This window comes from Stenella coeruleoalba, assembly GCF_951394435.1.
Source record: "Stenella coeruleoalba genome assembly, chromosome: 3".
In the NCBI taxonomy this organism is placed as follows: domain Eukaryota; kingdom Metazoa; phylum Chordata; class Mammalia; order Artiodactyla; family Delphinidae; genus Stenella; species Stenella coeruleoalba.
The window spans coordinates 14,101,034-14,123,589 of NC_137148.1; the positions used below are offsets into that span (position 1 = coordinate 14,101,034).

The 22,556-nt window shown below is 45.5% G+C and overlaps 1 protein-coding gene across 2 annotated transcripts in view; it reads right to left on the minus strand.

The window, feature by feature from the left end:
- The window catches only part of ZNF622 (zinc finger protein 622), a 40,241-nt gene extending 21,711 nt beyond the window's left edge, over nucleotides 1-18,530 (minus strand). The window contains exons 1-7 of one of the 2 annotated variants that reach the window (XR_013827539.1): nucleotides 17,813-18,530; nucleotides 16,889-17,137; nucleotides 16,509-16,671; nucleotides 13,601-13,713; nucleotides 6,696-6,839; nucleotides 4,830-5,032; nucleotides 4,018-4,075 (exon numbers count right to left, since the gene is read on the minus strand). Coding sequence is in view for 1 of the 2 variants with exons in the window: in XM_079916363.1 (XP_079772489.1) it covers nucleotides 4,905-5,032; nucleotides 6,696-6,839; nucleotides 13,601-13,713; nucleotides 16,509-16,671; nucleotides 16,889-17,137; nucleotides 17,813-18,413 (1,398 nt within the window). In the remaining variant the exon portion in view is untranslated. Of the gene's footprint in view, nucleotides 1-4,017; nucleotides 4,076-4,717; nucleotides 5,033-6,695; nucleotides 6,840-13,600; nucleotides 13,714-16,508; nucleotides 16,672-16,888; nucleotides 17,138-17,812 lie in introns of those variants that run through there. The other variant, XM_079916363.1, reaches the window with a different exon arrangement.
- Nucleotides 18,531-22,556: the final 4,026 nt, after the last annotated feature.

The following is a 22,556-nucleotide window of genomic DNA, read 5'->3' on the forward strand; positions in this document are numbered from 1 at the left end:
TACTAGTCACCACTGCTTGTGTAAACCCAGTGGTGTACAATCGTTTTATTATGCTCACGGCCTCCGTGGGCCAGGGATTTGGGGAAATCTCATTTGGGCAGTTTTTGCTTAGGATCTGTCGCATGGTTGTGGTCAGATGTCAGTGGACGCTGCCGTCATCTGAAGATTCGACCGGGCTGGGCGTGCAAGATGGTGACCTCTGATGCTGGCAGTGGGTGTTGGCCACTGACTGGAACCTCAACTGGGACCGTCAACCAGAGCACCTACAGTGACCTTTCCCCATAACCTGGGCTTCTGTACAGCAGCACCTCCTTGAGGGAGTCAGACGTCTTACATGGTCAGGGGCCAAGGAAGCAAGATGGAGCTGAATTGCATTATGTGACTGTCTGTGGAATCCGCAGCATCACTACTGCTGCATTTTATTGTTATGAGCAAGTCAACTAAGGCCAGGCCAGCATCAAAGGAAGGGGAGACAGACCCTGCCTCTCCATGGGAACAGGGTCAAAGAATTAGCAGCACGTTGCAAAGTTGCCATACAAGGTTAATAACAAATATTCATTTTCAGTTTCTACTGTCTCTGAAAGAGTAAAAAAAGAGACATAGTGAACATACTGACCTGAGAAATTCCCATACGATCGTAAGGCACTTTTTTCCTAAATGTCCCCCAATCCTGCGTAAAGAGAAGGATCCAGCCCACCTCAGTTTGAGAACAAGACCAAGAGGAAAGCTATGAACCAGAAATTGACAATTGCATCTCAAACACTGTTGCATTATGACAGGTCACGTTAGCATTACCCTGGGGTTTTACTCTATTAGATTATAAGTGAGGCTACTGTAGCAGAAACTCCACAACACAGTGGCTTCAGTTTATTTCACATAATAGCCCAGCCAGCTTGGGTCAGCAGGGCGGCTCTACTCCATGATGCCATTTAGAGACCCTGGTTCCTTTCACCCAATCACTCTGCTGTCCTCTGAGATGAGAGTGGCAACATGGGTGAAAGTGGCAACACCTCATCTCCAGGTGGGCAGAGGAAAAAGAGGCAGAGTGTAAAAATGCTGCTTGTCTCCAAATTGGAGATGATCTGTACTTAGATTGAATCCAATCTCTGCTCACATCCATTGGCCCTAATTTAGTCACATAACCACACCTTGCTACCAGGGAGGCTGGGAAATACAGTCTGGCTGGGAAGCTCTGTGCCCAGGAAGAAAGAACAGATCTACAGAAGAACAGTCAGCCCCACAAATAATCAATAAATTATTATTCTAACATTGAAATGTTTGCAGCATTAACAAGCTAATCAAATCTTCCTAATCTCCATCAGTTTCAGTGGCATTAATAATTAATGTGCCAACTGCAAATGAGTCTAAATTAAATGACGGGTATTCTTCAATGCACTTATAAATTTCTCTAGGACTACAAGCAATTCCCTTGCAAAAATGCCCGCTTGCAGAGTTGGAAACACAGCAATTATCTGGTCTCCTACAGATGAATTATTGTGAATTCCAAATTAATCATGTCCAATGGAATCTTAACAGAGTTTTGAAAAATCTCAGACAGAGGAAAGCAACTTAAAATTAAGAATCCACAAATGACCAAAATTGGTTAAGGGCCAAATTCATTCACATTCTAGGCAAGAAAAGAGATTTTATGTGGTAACATTTATGTTAACTATGTATGTATCATGTATGTAACATTAAAGGACATATTAAATTCCATGTGTTTCTCAATTTAGAACAAGATTCTTTCACAGCTGCTGCAAATAGAAGGGACTTGAATAGATGTTTACAGCCCCACTGAGTGTGCTCCTTAGGATGAGATGCTGCTGAACGTTCTGTACGAACATGTTGTGATGTTAAGAACGCTGGATCAGAAATCTCTGGCTTCTTTTTGCTGTCTCCTTACAAAGGTTACTGAACTTCCCTAAATCTATTTTCTCATGTGTGAAATACGAATGTTACCTACACTTCACAGTGGAGAAACAAAAAATGGCACAATAAAGCACTTTGTACTCTGTAAAACACAAATGCATAGTCCACAAAGCAGAAAGAATACATCGAGTCATCATCTAGTCTGCAGACGGGCAGTGCAACCAATCAGCAAAGCTCCCTGGGGCTTTGGTAGAATACACAGAGAGGGAACGAGATTATATTCTCTCGCTTTTGATCCCAGTCTTGATGTCTCAACCAAAGACAGATGAATCAACTTGCAAGGTCCATCCCATCCTCGGATTACTCCCAGGAGAAAAGAGTCCTTACAAGTCACTCAGCCAGCTACAGCAGCCAGTGCTAACTTGGCCCTAATTCAGAAACTTTAATAGGATTACTTTGGTATCTACTGTCAGTTTAGACACCTAACTATCTTACAGATAATAGGTGTCAGGAAGTATTGATAAGGATTAAACTAAAAATTTGGATTTAATAAAAATTTACTTTGGGGTTAATTTGGATAAATATTTAATTTTAAAAATGTGAATAGCAATTATACTCCAATAAAGATGTAAAATAAAAAAAAAATTTAATGTGAATAAATAATTGAAGAAAAAAGCACTATGTGAACAATATATTTTAAGTAGTGAAATTAAAAATGATCAAGTGTGAAGTTAAGGATGGGAGCTTTTCCTTAGGCTCTAAGCTGGTAGTTTGACAGATTCTGCCCCTTCTCCAATGTGATGGGCATGACATCACGTCAAGAATATGCAGCCCTGAAAGGACCAAAGTGCGGAGATCTGGTAGCAAATTGCTGTGTGGGAACGGGCCAGGAAGCCCCAGGAATCCCAACTACAGAAGTCAGAGAGTGGGGGGCAGTGCACCCAGAGGATGAAAAGTAGACACACATCAAAGGACAGAAATGACAAGGAAATCCAGTATCAGACATCTCCCTACTTTCCTGAACCACAAAGAAGTCCACCCTGGCAAAACAAGCTCATTTCTCATGCTGTTTTGTTTCTTCAACTAGAGAAGTTGTTTAAATCTTTTTTCTTTGCCTTCTTTCCCAAGTAGAGCTTTACTCCAGAAAGGCAAATAAACTGAATTTTTAAAAGTTATGATGTGGATAGAGGTGATAGTGGATTGCTTCACAAACTTAGAACGAGTCTCTTGAAGACTGGAAGAAGTAGATAATACATAAATGGAATGTTTTCAGGTCAGCAAATACGCTGTCCTCATCGCCACTCACAGGTAAAAAAGCTTCCCTGGTGGTGCAGTGGTTGAGAGCCCGCCTGCCGATGCAGGGGACACGGATTCGTGCCCCGGTCCGGGAAGATCCCACATGCCACAGAGCGGCTGGGCCCGTGAGCCATGGCCACTGAGCCTGCGCATCCAGAGCCTGTGCTCCGCAATGGGAGAGACCACAGCAGTGAGAGGCCCGCGTACCGCAAAAAAAAAAAAAAGGCCTCAAAATTAAAAGGGCACCAATATAAACGAGGCACTCAAACAGTGCGGTGCTGGTGTGGGACTGTAGGGTTAGAGAGGAGGAGGGGTCAGCTGCAGCGGGAGGGAAGTTCTGTGTAGAGAACACAGTATGGACACCTCCCAGCAGTCAGAAGATGAATTAGGCTTACCAAGTCGAGTGAAAATATACTGAAAGAAAAACAAAACTGACAAGAAATATAGCACAATGTCCCGTACGTTCAGTTAAGTATAGATTAAAAACACACCCCATGCCAAGCACTATATCATTTTCTCAGGATATAGATTCAAAGATGTCAAACACAAGAAGGTGGGTACTTGTGTGATGAGAATGTTAGACAGGATGAAGGAGTAAAGTTAAACTAGGGAGCCCTCCACTGTTAGATAGTGAACCCGCGTACTAATGAAATATAATTCATTCCATTCTGCACCCAAAATTTAAGGAAAAAGATGTGTCTCCAGCTAGCGAGGGCTGCTGAGTGCATGGTAAGGGCAAACACGATCTCCAGGCATCCCTGAATCCACTCCTCAGAAAGACCACTGCGCTGCCCAGACATGCCCCTCCTCAGAGGGGCACCTGCCCCACCAGGGAGAACTTGAAGCACTTACTTTGTGCTGCGGACTGAGGGAGGGACGGCTCCGTTGCTGATTTAATCAACCGCACAACCTGTGAGGCAATAAACACCTCATTTTACAGATTTCAAAGACCAAGTCACTTCTCCAAAGTCAGAAAGGTAGGTCAATGGATCTGAACTTCATGTTTACTTTCATTTCCAATATATCATGGCCTTCCCCCTAAACCACCTAGACGGAGCATCTCTGCAGAGATTGAATCCTGAGGTCGTTCTTGTTTCTCAAATGAAATTTACACAGTTTACATTTATTTTCTTCCTACTCTAAAGGCAGCACTGGAAACAGTCTCAGGGTGAAGCACACTCATTCTTTCTGGGATCACATTTAGAAATGAAGACCCTTGACAGCAAGCCACTGACATGCCCTTTTACTTTCCCTGGATTTAATGAAAGTGCCCAAACTGTCACCACCTTGGGAGCCATAATACATTCCAGGGAGGGACATTCAACTCTGCTCCTCCAGAGGCTTCAAAGCCCTCTTACATAGGTCCCAGCGCCATGATATGGTAAGGTGTTCTTCTGAAAATTAAACCAGGTTTGGAGCAGACAAGCCGCTCTTGAATTCCCAACACTATTCTGACAGCCCTAAATCAGTTTCAAGCCAAGACAACAAAGCAACTCTCAGAAGGGCAGGGCCTGTGTCCAGTTGACACAGCACTCACTTTGCAAAAACACGACATTTCAACCCTGTCCAAAAATTACACTGGAGAGCCAATACGATTCTGACTTTTATTATCAGGTCAGGACAGAGAAAGTGCAGGAAGAAGTAGCAGCATAAGGGTCTGCTACCTGATCCAGCTTCCACGGGTGCCCAGGCAAGGACGCTTGTGCAGGAGACGGATGATGACGCCATCCCTGGCCGACTCAGAACAGCACTTGGGGCCTGAAGTGCATCTGCTTGGTGGCGTTGTTCTTCATCCCCATCTTCAGCATCCATTTGGACTTCATCCTTTGGACATACTGCATGTCCCGCTGGCGCACGAGAGCTGCTCCTGGGGTTGGAAAGGGGATAAGAAATGAGGCAAAGGTCTGTGACCTGTGATCTTGGCAGAGAATCAAAGCTAGTTTGGGGTAAGTGGGTTCTTATATTTAAACAAGAGTTATTATCTGGGGTCTCTATCCCATGGGCCTTGCGGGGTTTATTGCATACCAGAACTTCTCTCTATATACATTCTTCTGGGATGAGCCTCTTTAGTTTTCATCATCTGAAAAGGTCTATAAGCCCAAAAGGTGAAGCCCCACATTGACCAAAAGGGACAGAGAAAGGCAGACTATAAACCAAGTCAGAGGGACTTCCCTGGTGGCGCAGTGGTTAAGAATCCGCCTGCTGGGCTTCCCTGGTGGCACAGTGGTTGGAAGTCTGCCTGCCGATGCAGGGGACACGGGTTCGTGCCCTGGTCCAGGAAGATCCCACATGCCGCGGAGCAGCTGGGCCCACGAGCCATGGCCGCTGAGCCTGCGTGTCCAGAGCCTGTGCTCCACAACGGGAGAGGCCACAGCAGTGAGAGGCCCGCGTACCGCCAAAAAAAAAAAAATCCACCTGCCAATACAGGGGACACAGGTTTGATCCCTGGTCCAGGAAGATCCCACATGCCGTGGAGCAACTGAGCCCATGCACCACAACTACTGAGCCTGCACTCTAGAGCCTCTGCTCCACAACAAGAGAAGCCACCGCAATGAGAAGCCCACACACCACAAAGAAGAGTAGCCCCCGCTTGACGCAACTAGAGAAAGCCCACGCACAGCAACGAAGACCCAAAAATTAATTAATTAATTAGTTAATTATAAGAAACCAACTCAGCTCACAGGGAGCCGTAGTGAAGGAACCTACGTGTATATAAACACAGAGCCATTTACAATGGATTCCAGTGCCAAAGCTTTCCAGGCCATCAGAAGGCAGCTCTCTCCCTTCTCTCTATACTGTTTTCAGTGGACTGACTTTCTCCTTGAAGATCCAAGCATAATGAGCTTCACTCAGCAGACACATCAGAAGAGATTTAAATAATTTCACACTGATGATGTTTCAAAGCTTAACAATTTCAGTGGCTTGCTCTAGCTCTGAGTCTTACTAAGTTTTCTATGGAAAAATTACAAAAGGAAGAACCGACAGCTGGCCTTTATTATGTGCATGTACTGTGTCATACAGGCATTATGACAGTCAACCTGCCCAACTCTACAAGTAGGTCCTATTAATATCATCTCCACTTTATAAGTGAGGAAACAGAGCTTTCAATCAATTAAATTACTCATACTCATCGTATAAGAACCTACAAGTATATCAGATAAGTCATGTTTGACTTCACAGCTCAAACTATCGCCACAAGGATATTTAATTCCTCTGTATGACCTCCAGGAGAATTTCAACCTTTGCTAATTGCTGAACAATTATTTTTGTAACTATACCTCCTGAAAAAGGTAATGGTCTATATGAGTTTTAAAATAGTTACTGTGCTAGGGAATACAAAGCTTTTAAGTCATGGAGCTTTGGGCTTATTGCCATAAATGTCTCAAGTGGTCACAGAAGCCCCCAGAGCCAAGAAGGTAAGTTTCCCCTAGAGAGGACCCACAAGGACAAAGAGAAAAAAACCAGTTCACCCGAGGCCCCTTGTGCGATGCAAGTTCCTGGGCCGGGCCTTGTGGTCCACGTGGACGTACCTGTGCTGCCAGCCCAGCCCAGGGCTCTGTACTGCTGGAGGACCCGGCCCACAGCCTTCTGATTCTTAGCAACTGCCACAGCTCTTGACAAGCCAAACCGCTGTTTGTAGTATCTCATCAAGGAGCGATGACCCACTCTGGCACCTGTTTTTCAAAAGAACAATATTGAAGCACTGAGTTGGACAGTTTTTCAAGGTAGAGCTATAAAAGTAAAGGCTTTCTGAATCAGAATTTTCACTTTTATCTAGCTGGAAAATGGATGTGCCAGAAGAAACAGTGCTTTAATCTGCTGAAGAAAGATGAAGCTGCATGTTAAACAATGAAAGAAGGAAAACCAAAGAGTAGAGACACTGAAAAACAGAGATAATGGCAAGTCACTGCCAGGTGAAAAATTCAGCATCTGTACTGACAATATGCTTCCCTAGAAATTCACATAGCTGCCCCCAACTAATACAGATAATAGGATCTGAGGAGGTAAGGAGCTTTAACTTTTTTTTTAATAGAAAAAAGATTAAGCACAGATAATGGCCCTGATGTTTAGGTCTGTAAGCCACAGTCTGAGTCTAGAAGAGACACCAATCCACTTTTCCTTTGCTTAAATTCTCTATTGCAGTGGTTCTCAAACCGGCAATTTTATCCCCAGAAGACACGTGGCAATGACTGGAGACATTTTTGGCTGTCACAGCTAGAGGGAGGCTCCTGACACCTAGTGGGTGGAAGCCAGGGATGCGGCTAAACATTGTACAATGCACAGCACAGCCCCCAAAACAAAGAATTATCTGGCCCAAACGTCCACAGTGCTGAGGCTGAGAAACCCTGCCCTACTGCTTTCTAAATGACGGAAGTCGCCTGGTGAACCGGAATTTTATTTTATTTATTTTTTATTATTTATTTATTTATTATTATTTTTTTCCGGTACGCGGGCCTCTCACTGTTGTGGCCTCTCCTGTTGCGGAGCACAGGCTCCAGATGCGCAGGCTCAGCGGCCAGGGCTCACGGGCCCAGCCGCTCCGCGGCATGTGGGATCTTCCCAGACCGGGGCACGAACCCGTGTCCCCTGCATCGGCAGGCGGACTCTCAACCACTGCGCCACCAGGGAAGCCCGAACCGTAATTTTAAAAGATGACTAAGATGAATTCTCTCTCCAGGTTTTACTTACTGAGAAGGATCTGATACAACCATGCCAGTCAATCACGCTTTCAGAAATGAACGCTTTGGACTATCTGCTCTTTTATAGGACAAGTGTGCTGACCCCTGGATCTCAGCTTCACAGCAGGTGAAAGTGAAGGGGGCGGGCTTCAGTGATGACACACTCCAGGCTCCATCAGAGCGCCCTGGCTCTTGAGAAGTTCTCCTGGGCCACCGGCATTGAGATCACCTGAGAGCTTACTAAACCCAGGCTATACTTTCACAAGAATATTAAGTAGAACATAAGCAATCAAATACATTCCCAGACAGACATCAACGCATAGAAGTTTAACAACAGCATACACACAAGGCACGGAACAGCTGTTTCCACTGAAAATGAGTTAAGGAAATACAGCCAGGTAGAACCATGTGTACGGCTGCTATGGAAGCTTTACACTTATATATATAAAATCATTTCTTTCAGAATATTTTGTGCAGAAAGACCATGAACAGAATACTGTTAACTATTGTAGATGGCTATATTCGCTTTTAGGACCTCGATTAACTTGCAAGAAAAAACTCTGTCAGGTTATTTCGTTTCAAGTCCCTATACCTGGCAAGCTACCTGGGAAACAGTTTGCAGAGTCTCTGCGCAGATATGGAAAAGTGGTTACTTCCAGTTGACTGATTGGTGATCAGACGCAAGAGATGACAAAGAGAAACTTTCAATTCAAAGATGATGTGGCCTTTGGATACTAATATGGATGAAAAGATGCTTCCCAGGACCTGACTGTTCTGGCAGCAGAAGAGTTAACAAAGCTCCTAAACCACAAGAAATAAGTGAGATACAGCGGACGGAGAAGGACTCGCTCTTAAATGGAGGCTCTGGCAGGAAAGCCCAGCGCTGCTGATTGTGACTTTCTATTTATAATGTAGGCAGTTTGCTCTGAGTTTGCAATGATGATTTCCTCAAAATCATTAAATGATAATGCTGCTGGTCATTAGTACTTAATAAATCGATTTATTTACATTCGCAAGCAGCATTTAGAAATACGTTATTATTGAAGGTTGGCTTCTAAAACATGCTTGAAAAGGTTTCATTAATCAACCCCAAGGTTTCCGACACCTGACAGGAGAACTCTAAACATTCAGTGTTTAAAGTTACTCCTGTCCTGTGGCAATGACAGTGAGAACCTAACATTAAGCACCAAGTACAATGTGCTGAGAACAGCTCAACTGGAAGGCCCTCATCAAGGAAAATTCGTTATAGAACACGGTGTGTCTGTCCATAAATAACAGATGGGTAATGTCTGAGTTATGATGAAGCCACAACCTGTCCATCTATCTTTCTCCACAGTAAGAACTGCTTACAAGACTGTCACTCCTAACCTAAAACATGATACAAGCGAACTTCTTTACAAAACAGAAACAGACTCACGGACATAGAGAACAAACTTAGGGTTCTCAAAGGGGAAAGGAAGGAGGTGGGGAAGGGAGAAATTAGGAGTTTGGGACTAGCATATACAAACTACTGTATATAAAATAGGTAAATAACAAGGTCCTACTGTATAGCACAGGGAACTATATTCAGTATACTGTAATAAACCATAATGGAAAAGAATACAAAAAAGAATATATATATATATATAAAACAGAATCACTTGCTGTACACCAGAAACTAACACAAAACTGTAAATCAACTATACTTCAATTAAAAAAAAAGACTGAGAGCTTCCCTGGTGGCACAGTGGTTAAGAATCCGCCTGCCAATGTAGGGGACACGGGTTCGAGCCGTGGTCAGGGAAGATCCCACGTACCGCGGAGCAACTAAGTCTGTGCGCCACAACTACTGAGCCCACGCACCACAACTACTGAAGCCCGTGCACCTAGAGCCCGTGCTCCTCAACAAGAGAAGCCACCGCAGTGAGAAGCACGCGCACCGCAACGAAGAGTAGCCCCCGCTCGCCGCAACTAGAGAAAGCCGGCGCAGCAACAAAGACCCAGTGCAGCCAAAAAGAAAGAAATAAACAAACAAATAAATAAATGTATTTTAAAAATTTCCACTCCTACTTAACAAATAGCCTAACACTGGGTGACATTAGACAATGAAAAAGAAAATATCTCTAACTGTAAGTTTCCTAAGAAGATTGATCACGTGCCTTTCGTGGATCCAGCAACAGATTCATCTGGCTAGTCAGCAACTAACTGGATGTGTTTTCACACCAACTTGCTCCACAGGAACTGAAGAGCAACGAGGGAAGGAACTGAGCCAGACCACAGTCTTCAAAATAAATGCTCATAGCGCCCTCTACCGGATACTCTACGCCACTGCCTCTGGGATCATCTACTTGACCTGAAGCAACTAGATTTAAGGAATCACAACTACCCGCTGCTTTCAAAACCAGTTTAAAGCAGACTCCGCTAAGTGTAGCTGATTAAGTATCACTAGGCTCTCCACATTAGAATCCTTCCCAAGTCAGCTTCATGCTAACATCCACGCTGACCCAGTCATATAACTGAGCATAATCAAGGAAGTTTCTGAATGGTAAATTTGTTCAAAGACATAACCAGGTGACTGAATATACTGTTGTAATATCACTACACATGTATACAGTGTTTATTCAGAGATTTCCTATTTTCTTGGTTCATTACAAAATCCCCAAGTCAGCACTGAGACACGGAGGTAAACCAATGGACACAAAACTGTCATGTCTCATTATAAGCAAGACTGACTAGAGCATGACTGGTTTTAAAAATGAGATGGTAAAAGTGTATGTGACTGTATAGCTGGAATAAATTTCCAAACATTGGGACCTTCTGGTTCACTAAGAGTGCTATGCTCTGTTGCTATTTAAACAAATTCTATCATCAGGTCTCAGCAGCCGGGCATCTGTGAAGAAGACCCAGGAAGGCAGCCAATGCTGTACGTTTAGATTTTTCCATTCTTGGCTCTTAATCTCGTCCAGGTCACAGATGCTTTTCAGAAACTACAGCCTTTCCCCAGAAAAAGTGCACTTACCCGCACAGTCAAAAAAATCTGTGCGGAGGAATTCCCTCACGGTCCAGTGGTTAGGACCGTGCTTTCACTGCTCAGGGTGCGGGTTCGATCCCCGGTCGGGGAACTAAGATCCCGCAAGCCGCGCAGGGTGGCCAAAAAATAAGTTAATTAATTAAAAAACAAATGAATAAATAAAAAAATTTAAAACTCCGTGTGCCCACACAGGTGACTTTATGATGTAACAGCGTTTCCCCAGGAAAATGCACACACTCAGAAAAAAGTGCACAGCTAGAGACGAAAGCTGAGGTAAGGCAGCACCTGGCAGTTGGTCTGGCCTCTCCAGAGTCTAACAGTACAATATCGCCCAGGACTCCAAGACCAAGCCGCTTACTCACTACTTCCCAGTCTCCCTTAGGAGCTGCCCTGAGGTCATCATCCAGTACTTTAAAACAGCATCACTTGGTACGTGGACACGTAGCTGTGAGCAAGGAAATTCATGCTTTAAAAACCCAAGAGGGCTTCCCTGGTGGCACAGTGGTTGAGAGTCCCTCTGCCGATGCAGGGGACACGGGTTCGTGCTCCAGTCCGGGAAGATCCCACATGCCGCGGAGCGCCTGGGCCCGTGAGCCATGGCCGCTGAGCCTGCGCATCCGGAGCCTGTGCTCTGCAGCGGGAGAGGCCACAGCAGTGAGAGGCCCGCGTACAGCAAATAAATAAATAAAAGTCACCTCCAACCTGCCAGTCACTCAGTCAACAGACATTTACGCGGCTCCTGTGTGTCTGAGGCACTGTGCAGAGATGGAAGACGCCAGCTTTGTCCTCACAGAAACGGGGCAGAAGGCAAGCCAGCCCACAGGCACAGAGGAGCTAGAGCCGCATCACGACAGCTGGGCAGGGGGCCCAACGTGAGCCCTGCAGGGCGAGGACGAGGGGGGGGGGACAGAGGCAGCGCCCAGGCAAAGGCCCAGGGGAGGGAGACTGCGTGCGGGCAAGAAAGGAAGAGCACCGGACACCTGGGCGACAAAGTGACCCTGAAGGCAAGGGCTCCCCCTGGAAATTCCAGAGGGAAAAGAAAATAGACTGGTGGTCAAGTGGAAACCAGGCTGGAGATGGCCAGATGGGAAGCTTTCATGGTGACACAGATAAGGAGAAAAAAAAAGAAAAAATATTCAAAAGCCATTTAGGAATCGCAATTAGTCACCATCTGGATGTGGGAGAGGAAGAGCGGATCCTGAGAAGACACCCAAGTTTGGCTTTGGCGAACCTGAGGAAACTCCATCGCTCTGGGCAAATGTGTTGTCTACATAGCTAAGGAGTCTTTAAGCTACAGACGTCTTAAGTCCAGATGAAAATTTCTCTACTTCTAAAATAGGATATGCAGCATTGCTGCAAAATGAAGCCCACGTTCCTAGTGATCCTACTACACGCAATGCGCCGCTGGCAGGGACCATTTCATTCACTTTCTCAAGGTCTTTGATCTCAGTTAAGGAAGAGGAAGCTAATGAAACTAGGGGCTAAATAAACAGTTTTAGAAAAGAAGTTATTAAACTTATTTCTGACATTCTGCATCAGTATTTTCACCAAGGGAAGACGGGACTAGGTCCTCTGTGATACATTTAGGCCTGTTTTGCTGCTGCGTATTGTATAGGCCACGATATTCTGCTGCATTACAGCTTCCCTACCACTGTAGAAGAACTATATCCTCAAGACAGGTTCTGCTTGCACTTTCCTTTCACTGTCATTGTCTAAAGCTGCCCTTAGCCTTAGAAGGTTATTACTCTGGGTTAAGCAGGGCTCTCTATACCTAAGCCGTGCTATTCCAGGTGGAGAGCAGCACCTCAGGGTGGCTTCTTCATGGCAGACGTCTCCATTGGCAATGTGGCTGTTCCTGCTCCCACCATCACTGCAAATCTCCCAGGCAGCAGAGACAAGTGGGGAAAGGGCTTCACTGACGAGGTCCATGATCCTGGGTAAATTACTCAACCTGTCTAAGCTTCAGCTGGCTCATATGTCAAATAAGGATAACAGAATCTAACTCAAAGGCTTGATGTAAAGCTAAAATAATATATCTGCCTGAATGTGCTAACTGCTCAGTAAATACGAGGTATTATTAGGATCTTATTATCTTATCATCCCATTCCCTGTCCTTTTTAGATGCGTCTTCTGTAGCTGCCCCCATTCCTATTAGCTAAGCATAACACTGTAAGCAATACTGCATACTTCTCATATTCATGGCTTTCCTTCTTCTATTCATATCTGGGACAAAATCCTGCCATTATGAATCCTGTTCCCCAAAGGAGAAGGCAGAATTCAAACTCCAAGCCTCCCCCTACACCCTGAATACGGACAGGACACCTGGGCACTGTCAATCAGGTCCACCCATGCCAGACTAACATATGCAAGTCTGAGCCACCATGGAAACAGGAATCAGTTCAAGGAATAAGAGCAAAGTCAAGTTTAACAAGAAAAACCTGGATGGGGGCCAAAAAACCAGATAATAAACAGAATACAAAAGGTCTATGTATTGAAAAGAAAGGCAATGACTGATTAAAGCATTACGAATCACAACAAAAGTGAGGAAAACATTGATGCAATTTAAACAAAACAGCCAAGACAGAGCTACGAGGCAACCTTCAGAGGTCACCTCGTCCAGGGGAACACAAACACACACTTGAAGCTGTAGGGTCTCTCCCCTCGGTGTGGAAGGGAAGTGATGGGAACACGCTGCTCTGATAATCTCAGCGGCATGCAGCTATGTATTCTGGACAACTGCACTTACCAGAAGGGAGAATCAGCTCCATGGTGTCGTCTTCATATTCCAAGGCCCTTTCTGAGGGCAAGTCCGCAGTCTCATCAGGGTCCTCCCCTTCCTTGTGATCTGGGTAGCTACTCCTGGAACCATGGAATGGCATTAATACATAGACCAACACCTCAAATTTAACTAAAATACTGCAAACCTACTAGATAACTAAAGGGGTTGCGGTGACTACACTGAAAGCTTTTGGAGAGAAAACAATTTGTTAGCATTTTCTCTGTAGTAAAGTATGCAAATGGCCTATGAATTCAAAATGGATCCCAGACCTAAATGTAAAATACAAAACTATAAAAAATCCTACAGATAATATAGGAGAAAACCTAGATAACTTAGGGTTTGGTGATGACTTTTTAGGAACGACACAAAAGGCACAGTCCATGAAAGAAATAACTGATAAGCTAAACTTCATTAAAATTAAAAACTTCTGCTCTGTGAAAAAACAATGTCGAGAGAATTAAAATACAAGATTCAGACTTGGAAAAAAGTATTTGCAGAAGACACATCTGATAAAGGACTGCTATCCAAATGCAAAAAGAACTCTTAAAACTCAGCAATAAACAATCTGATTAAAACATGGGCCAAAGACCTTAACAGACTCCTCACTAAGAAGATACACATATGGCAAATAAGCATGCAAAAAAGATGCTCCACAGCATGTCATCAGAAAAATGCAAATTAAAACACAGAGATACCAGTATGCACCTATCAGAATAGTCAAAATCCAGAACAATGACAATACCAAATGCTGGTGAGGATCTGGGGCAACAGGAACTCTCATTAATTGCTAGTGGGAATGCAAGAGGGTACAGCCCCTTTGGAAGAGCTGGCGGTGTCTTGAAAAATCAAACACACTCTTACCGTAAGACCCAGCAATCCTGCTGCTTGGTATTTACCCTAAGGAGTCAAAAACTTCTGTCCATACAAAAACCTGCACATGAATTACAGAAGATTTATCCAAATTCTTAAAACTTGAAGAAACCAACATGTGCTTCAATAGGTGAACAGATAAATAAACTGTGGCACATCCTTGTGTGGCAAATCCACACAAGGGAGTATTTTTGGATTATACAAAAAAGAAATGAGCTAGCAGGCCATGAAAAGACATGCAGGAACCTTAAAAGCATACTACTAAGTGAAAGCAGCAGTCTGAAAAGGCTACATACTGTATGATTCTAATCATACAACGTTCTGGAAAAGGCAAAAATATGGAGACATTAAATATCACTGTTTTCCAGGGTTCGGGTGGAGGAGAATGATGAACAGGCAGAACACAGAGGATCTGTAGGTCAGTGAAACCACTCTGTATGATATTCTAATGGTGGATACACGTCATTGTATGCACATTTCTCCAAACTCATACAATGGACAACACCAAGAGTGAACTCTAAACTATGGACTTTGAGTGATAATTGATGGGTCAACTTGGTTCATCAATTGTAACAAATGTACCACTGGGGGATGCTGATAATGAGGGAGGCTATGCACGTGTTGGGTAAGGAGTGTATTTGAAATCTCTGTACCTTTTGCTCAGTTTTGCTGAGAATCTAAAATTGTTCTAAGAAAGAGTGAGCAAATAACCTACAACAGAATTCCTTCACCTCTGTATTTGTTCCTCTCCAGGAGGGTTGGCACACAGAGGAAGAGGAGGAGACTGTACAGCTGGAGATGCAGCTCTCCTCAATTTAATCATTACAAAAACAAGTCCTAGAACAGTGCTGAACAACAGAAGTCTCTGATGATGCAAATTTTCAGTCTGTGTGCCCACTATGGTAGCTACTTTTAAAGCACATCTGTTTTTAAGCATAGGGCTTGAAATGTGGGGAGTGCAACTGAAGAACTGAATTTAAAAATTTTTACTTTACTTAATTAACCAAAAGAGTGACATGAGTACACCTAGGAATTAGCAAATTAGACACTGTAGTTCCAGAAGAATCTCTGTGCTTCTACTGCTGTTCACAAATACACATGGAAATTAACTGCAGAAATGTACACTAAGGCAGATAAGCCAATAGGAACAGACAAAAGACTAGATCAGATACTTCACAAGAGATATCCAAACGGCCAGTTGATATATAAAAAGGTTCTCAACTGCATCAGTCCTCATCAGGGAAATGCAAATTAAAACCACAGTGGATACCCCTACAGAGCCACCAAAGTGGCTATAATGAAAAACTCTCTGTCAGGACAAGTAAGAAATGAGAAATCAGGAGGAAAATGCAAAAGGACAACTTAAAAGACCAGCACTTTTCTGAACACCTGTATTAGGTGGACTCTGCACACCTGGCACGGTCATTATACACACCTGCTTGCAGAGCACACCTGTGCTAGGTCATAGGCACACTGACACTAAGAACCAGCTATTCCAGAATTCCTAGCATGGATTCGTTGCATGATGTATGAAATATTCAAGATTCTAGGTAAAGGTGGAATAATTTCACCAACAAGTGATTGGGACAGGTCTGGTGCAGCCACCAGCTCAAGTCCCTTAGGAGACAGCCTGTGATTCAAGGGCTCTCAGGGAAACCAAGATGTGAAGCCTAACCTCCCTGCTTCTGTTCCTGAGGTAACTGGCAAAACTGAACTTCTGACCATGGAAATCACAACAAGCAAAAACAAGTTTTCAAACCACACAAACTGACAGTTTGGGCCTGAGATCTTCTCCGGGTCAGATATGTGTGTTTAGCTCTGTAATACTCAGTTTCTCATCTACAGAATGAGAGGAAATAACTACCTCCTAAAAAAGTGTGCTAAGAGGTATGAAGAATATGATACCGGACAGAGCCAGACACAGACAGTTATCAGGCAGGGGCACGTGCAAATCCAATGCAAATGTGATCAGCTGGCTTCGCTCGACATTACAAACCAGACTTACCTAAAATCATAGAAGTCTGCAAATTCCAAAAGAGCATCCCCATCTGTGAAGAGCTTGCAGTGACTCCTGTCATTCATGTGAGCCTGTACAGCTTCCGTGGAGTAGAAGGACTTCCCCCTCTCATTGCACCACAAGCAAATCTTCCCCACACCAACTTTCTCTCCTGGAAAAGTAAGTTGAGAAAAGAAATATGAAAGCAGCTTTTTGCAGCCAGATTAGGGCTCATTGTCGATGTCCACAATTCAAAAAACAGCCATCAAGTTGCTGATTTTCACAAAATCGGCCGGTCACTCAATCCAAGATTGAGGAGAAGCCCCAAACTAATGCCCCCCAATAATGTGGTATTTTGTCATTCAAAAGGAAAAAACGACTGAACTTACCCAAATATTTAATCAGTCCCTTAAGATCGGAAAGATACTCTACATCAGGAATAAAGAAGCTGTGCACTTTAGTCATATGAGCCACGTTCTTCGTGAGGGAGCTTGAATGATGGGGACAAAACAAGCAGTCAGTTACGGGGATGGCGCCACGCGGGGTGCTTCCTCCAGCCTCTTCCTCCGCTGCCTCCTCCTCCGGGGCTGCAGCATCCTCACATTCCAGTTCCTCATCAGAATCAATATCCTCCCACTCTGCAAGCCAGAGATTTGAAAAACAAAGTTAGCTGAAGATCTCAAAGTCAGCCAATCATCCACCACACACCGGTCGGCATGGCTACGGAATGCTTTCATCCTTCTTTTTCAGCGCACAGTAAACCCCTTGAAGGAAGCACGTGCTCCTTTCCTATGCATATATGAACACATGCAATCAGCGTCAGGGGGATGAGGGAAAAATAGCTCATTAAGTCAAGAAGCCTAGGTTGCTGGCTCCAGCCTCACACTGCAAGTTAGCTAGCCGATTCTGAGCACCTCAGACTCAGAGCAAAGCCATCATGACCAGAAACCCAATGGAATTAAACATTCTGCAGCACATGGTGTGAGGGTACTATGTTCTCCTTCTGCATATGTTAACAATCTCCTCCTTCAACAGAGAATGTATCCTTTCATTCTACAAATATTTACTAAGTAACTATTCCCCCCACCCCCCGTTAAGGTTTCAGTCCCTGAATCGACAACAGTGAGCTAAACACACAAAATGCCCTGTGGGGGTGCTGGCCACACCAGCCACTTCAGAAACCAAGGAAACACCCTCACGCATCACCTTCACCTGAAAACGGACACCTCCCCCCTCCAACCTCAAAGATAAACTGGAAGCTTGAGGACCAGCCCCGTCCCCCGCCCCTCCCCGCCCCCCAGACAGGCCCCCACCATCTGCATCCAGGTCGTCCTCACTCTCCTCCTCCCCCTGCTGTTTGGCCAACTTCTTCGCCTGCTGTTCAAACCACTGCAGCCGGGGAGGCTTCTCGACAGGGTCTCGCTGCTGAGTCCCACGTCCTCCAGCGGCCACAGTCACTGGACTCCGGGACTCCGCCTCGGGCGCTGGGGCCGCCTTCTTGGGAGACGTGGACGGCTGGGCCTTGATGATCTGCTGGATGGCCGCGTTCACCGCATCCCTGTCCACGCCCAGCCCTTCCTTCAAGTTCTTTTCATTCAGGATCGCCACTTTCCGACTCACCGCCTCCTTCTCCAGCTCCACGTGCCGCCGGGACCTCAGATGGTTTTCGTAGGCCTTGAAGGAGGCAAACTTCTTACTGCAGACGGTGCAGTAGGTGGCCGCGCCCTTGCTCTCCGGCTCCGCCAGGGCCCGCTGCGCCCGCACCCGCTCCTGGAAGCCCTCGGCGGCGACCGGGGCCATGCCGGCCACTTTGCGCCTCAGGTTGTAGCGGTGCCAGTCCGTCTTGTAGTGGGCCCGCTGCGCCTCCGCGTCGTCCAACAGCGCCCGGCAGGTGTTGCAGGTGTAGGTCGCCATCGCCAGCCGGAAAATAAGAGGCGAACCAAGGCAGCAGTCTAGCGATCACTGAGCGCCCTGACCCCACCAGACACTCTGACCGTAAGCCTCAAGACCCACGAAGAGCCGGATTGCGAGCTGACTTCCGGACTGGATCGAATTATTTCCGGCCGGACAGGAAGTCCCGCCTCGACCTGTAGCCACGCCCCCGCCGCGGAGAGGCCAGAGGCCCCGGGAAGGTGGGGGAAGCCCGGGAGGGATCCGGCCCCGCCCAGTCGGCCTGAGGTGGGTGTTGATTGGGTTGGCGTAAGGAGGGTTGTGATTGGATGGGCCTGAGGCAGGTGATGATTGGATGAGCCGGAGACGAGTGGTGACTGGATGGGCCTGAGGTGATTGTTGTTTAGGTCTCCGCGAGGTGTGGGATCGGTGGTTCCGCGTGAGCTGGGTTGACCAGAAGTAATAGGTGTTCACTGAGTCGACCGAGGTGGGTGTTGCCCTGAGTTGGGTGTGATCGACAGGCCTCGCCCCCGCAGGTTACTGTCCTTTTTGGCTGTGCTGTGAGGCGTGGTGCTGGGAAGGCGACCACCGCGCGGGACGGAGGACTGGGGAGCCGGGAGGACTGATGCGTGCGACCGCCCGACCGTCTGGATTCTCTGAGGTCCGCGCCCTGCACCCCTGCAGCCCGGGAGTGGGTGTCACGAAAGCCAGAGATGCTGGCCAGCCCGGGGGTCGGAACGGAGACTCGGGTTAGAGGCTGAGGGAACTCACAGGAAAACCGGAGACTCCCGGCCAGAACCTCGGCCTTACTGGGGCGGAAAGGGCGCAGGGGAAACTCCTGGATGGATAGTTTGCACTTCGGAGCGCAGAGTCCAGCCCAGCCGCCGCCCAGTAGAAATAGAATCCCAGACAAGTAGGTCCTCTTAAATCTAATAGTAGCCGCGTTTTCATTAAAGCGGAAAGAGAGAGGTAAGATGGCCATATTTTATTTAAGCCAGTATATCCAAAATATTATCGTTTCAACATGTAATCAAGCCAGAAGATTTAGTGAGACATTTTACATTCATTTGTTGGTACTAAATCTTGGGATTCCAGTGCGCATTTTACAGTTAACAGCACACCTCAGTTCAGACGAGCCTCGTGTCCTGTACTTAGTTAACTGTGTCATGTCATGCGTAGCAGCCCGGTTCTATAGGAAGCATGAATGTTAAAGGCGTAGGGAGTTCTTACACTCGTCTGCGCAGCCTAGCTGAACCAGTCCGTCCTTTTTCAGAATTGGACATTGCATGTTTAAAATCCAAGCGGCCCATAGCACCAAAGAAGATACCGATGTTTTTTTAAAATGTAGGTTAAGTCGCATTGTTCTTCTTGCTGAAAACCTTCAGTGGCTTCCCCTGACTGGGAATAAAGTACAAACACATTCCTGCCCTGGTCTGAATGTTTGTGCCACCCCCCTCAAAAAGAAAAAAAAAATTCGTATATTGACAAACGGATTCCCAAAGTGACGGTATTAGGAGGTGGCATATCTGAGAGGTGATTCGATTCTGAGCACATAGACCTCAGAGACCCAAAAAGGGATAGAATAAGAAGTCTGAGACTAGGAAGAGGCCCCTCACCGCACCATGCTGGCACCCTGATCTTGGACTTCCAGCTTCCAGAACTGTGAGAAAAAAAAAAAATGGTTGTTTATATCCCATTAGCCACCCAGTCTGTGATATTTTGTTATAGCAGCACAAACTGACCAAGAGGATTGCCTTTCTATTCTAGGAGGCCCTACCCCTCCTGACCGCCTGTCACACCCCCTTCCCCACTCTGCTCACCCCACTTCAGTCACACTGACGCTTGATGTTGCTCTAACAAGGCTAAGCAAACATCTGTCATCTCAGTGCATACTAAATCTCAGAAGTTCTTTACTATTATGCTTGGACCGAGTATTGCTGTCTTGCTCCCTTACTTTGAAGGTTTCTGCCCAAAGGCGTTTACAGGAGGGCCCTATCCACACCCTCTTTTCACAGTAGTGCCTACCCCCAACTCATCAGTCTTTCCTAAGCAGACCTTTTCTCAGTAGCGCTGTACTAGCCATCTAGTACTCCATATCACATTACCCCAACATTTAGCAGGAAAACAACAGACTTTGCTTCTTTCCATTTCTGTAAGTCGGAAATTTACGTGGCTCATGGACTCATGAAGTTGCGGGGGGACAGGGCTGATCATGTGACGGCAGCTGGAAGGTTTGACTCTGGCTGGAGGATCCCCTTGGAAGAGGCTCACTTACACACTGATAGCAAGAGCTTTGGGGTCCTCACTGAGTGGACCTCTACCTAGGGCTGCTTGAGTGTCCTCATAACATGGTTACTGGCTTCCCTCAAAAGTAAGCAAAGTAGAAGTCACAATATCTTTTAGGACCTAGCCTTGGAAGTCACACAGGGTCATTTCTACGATATGCTGTTACTTAGGAAAGTCAGCTCTGTTTAATGTGGGAGGGACTTTGTAAGGGCATGAATGGGGTGTCTTTGGGGACCATTTGGGAAATGGGCCACCACTAGCATTTGTTGTTTGTCCCTGATTTTCCAGGTTTAGCACTGAAAGTCTTGTATCCCAGGAAACCTCTCCATCATTTGCAAACCAGGACAGTCAGTCCCATTATAGGTTAGTCATCCACCTCCAGACTACAAGCTCCATGGGAACAGGGACTCCTTTCCTTGCTGTGTACCCCAAAGCTAGAACAGTGCTGACACATAAATTGTTCAGTATTTGTTAAACAAACCTTTTGTAGTGCAAGTTAAGTCTGGTGCTGATTTCATTCCAGAAAACTTGATTTTTAGATTACAAAATCTTTTAAAATAGCTGAGTCCTCTGGACAGATATCCATCTTAAGAAATGTAATTTGTTCAACAGGGATAAGCAAAATAATGTATATCTTCAAGCTTCTCTAAAATCAAAGCAGAGAATGGTTATATTGAGTAAAGAACTTCTGTTTTCTCTTTCCAATTATCGTTCACATATGGTTCTTCAAGCATCTGTTCCTTCTTCAGGTCATTATCTCCTCCCTACCTCCTCCCATCCATTTCCATGACCCATTTCAGCATCTTTGAACTCTCCACGGGTTCTTTCCTTTTCCTCTTCAAAGGGACATTGTTTTCTCCACCTTGTTAAATTTCCCATGGGCTGCAATTCTACTGTAGTCTCCTGGAGAGCCTTTTCTTTCCTCTTAGTCTACCATACAGCACGTAGAGATAATCACACTAATTCCTCTTAGCCATGTTTCCTCTTGTGTCACTCCTTGTGTTCAAGAATGGTTACCTGTTGCCCATAGAAGAAGTTTAAATTCCTTTGCCTGGTTTTCAGTATCTCCTATCACCTCTCACCCATGCTTCCTATCTCCAGGAACATGGGTGTTTTTTTCAGACTACCAAGCAATTCTCCAACACCAGCTGGGTGTCCTCAAATTCAACTCAGTTCCGACACCTTCTACCTGGAGATAAAGTCAGATCCCACAGGTTAAATGCTCAGTCCCACAAGACTGGCCCCGCTTCAGAAGGCAATGCCAAGTCCAGGTTTTTACCTGTGCTTCTCACTGGCTATAAATCAGAGGTTTCCATGACCCCCTACTCAGGTTTGAGTAATTTACTAGAGCAGCTCACAGAAATCTGGAAACTCGTTTACTTACTAGATTACCAGTTTATTACAAGGATATTAAAAGATGTAAATGAACGGCCCAATGAACAGACACATATGGTGAGGTCAGGAAGTTCCCAAACAAGAGATTCTCTCCCTCTGGAGTTTTGGTTGTGACACCCTCTCCGCTAGGCTACCTAAGGGCTTTGCAAAAGTCACCTCATCAACATAACAAAAGGCACCTTTATCACTCTCATCACTTAAGACCTTCCAAGGGTTTTAGGAGCTCCATGCCCAGAATGGGACAAAGACCAAATACCTGTATTTTATTATAAATCACAATATCTCATATATAATACCCTACTGGTTCTAAATTAAAACATCTGTCTTCAAGGGGATTTTCTCTGCTTTGTTAAGGATGGTAACAAATACACAACTAATAGAATAAAGATGGGGTCAAGTAAGATGAAATACAAAGATAGGGGCACTGGGTATTTAGAACAGAAAAATGGCATCAGCTAGGGAGATGAGAAAAGTTTTCATTAAGGA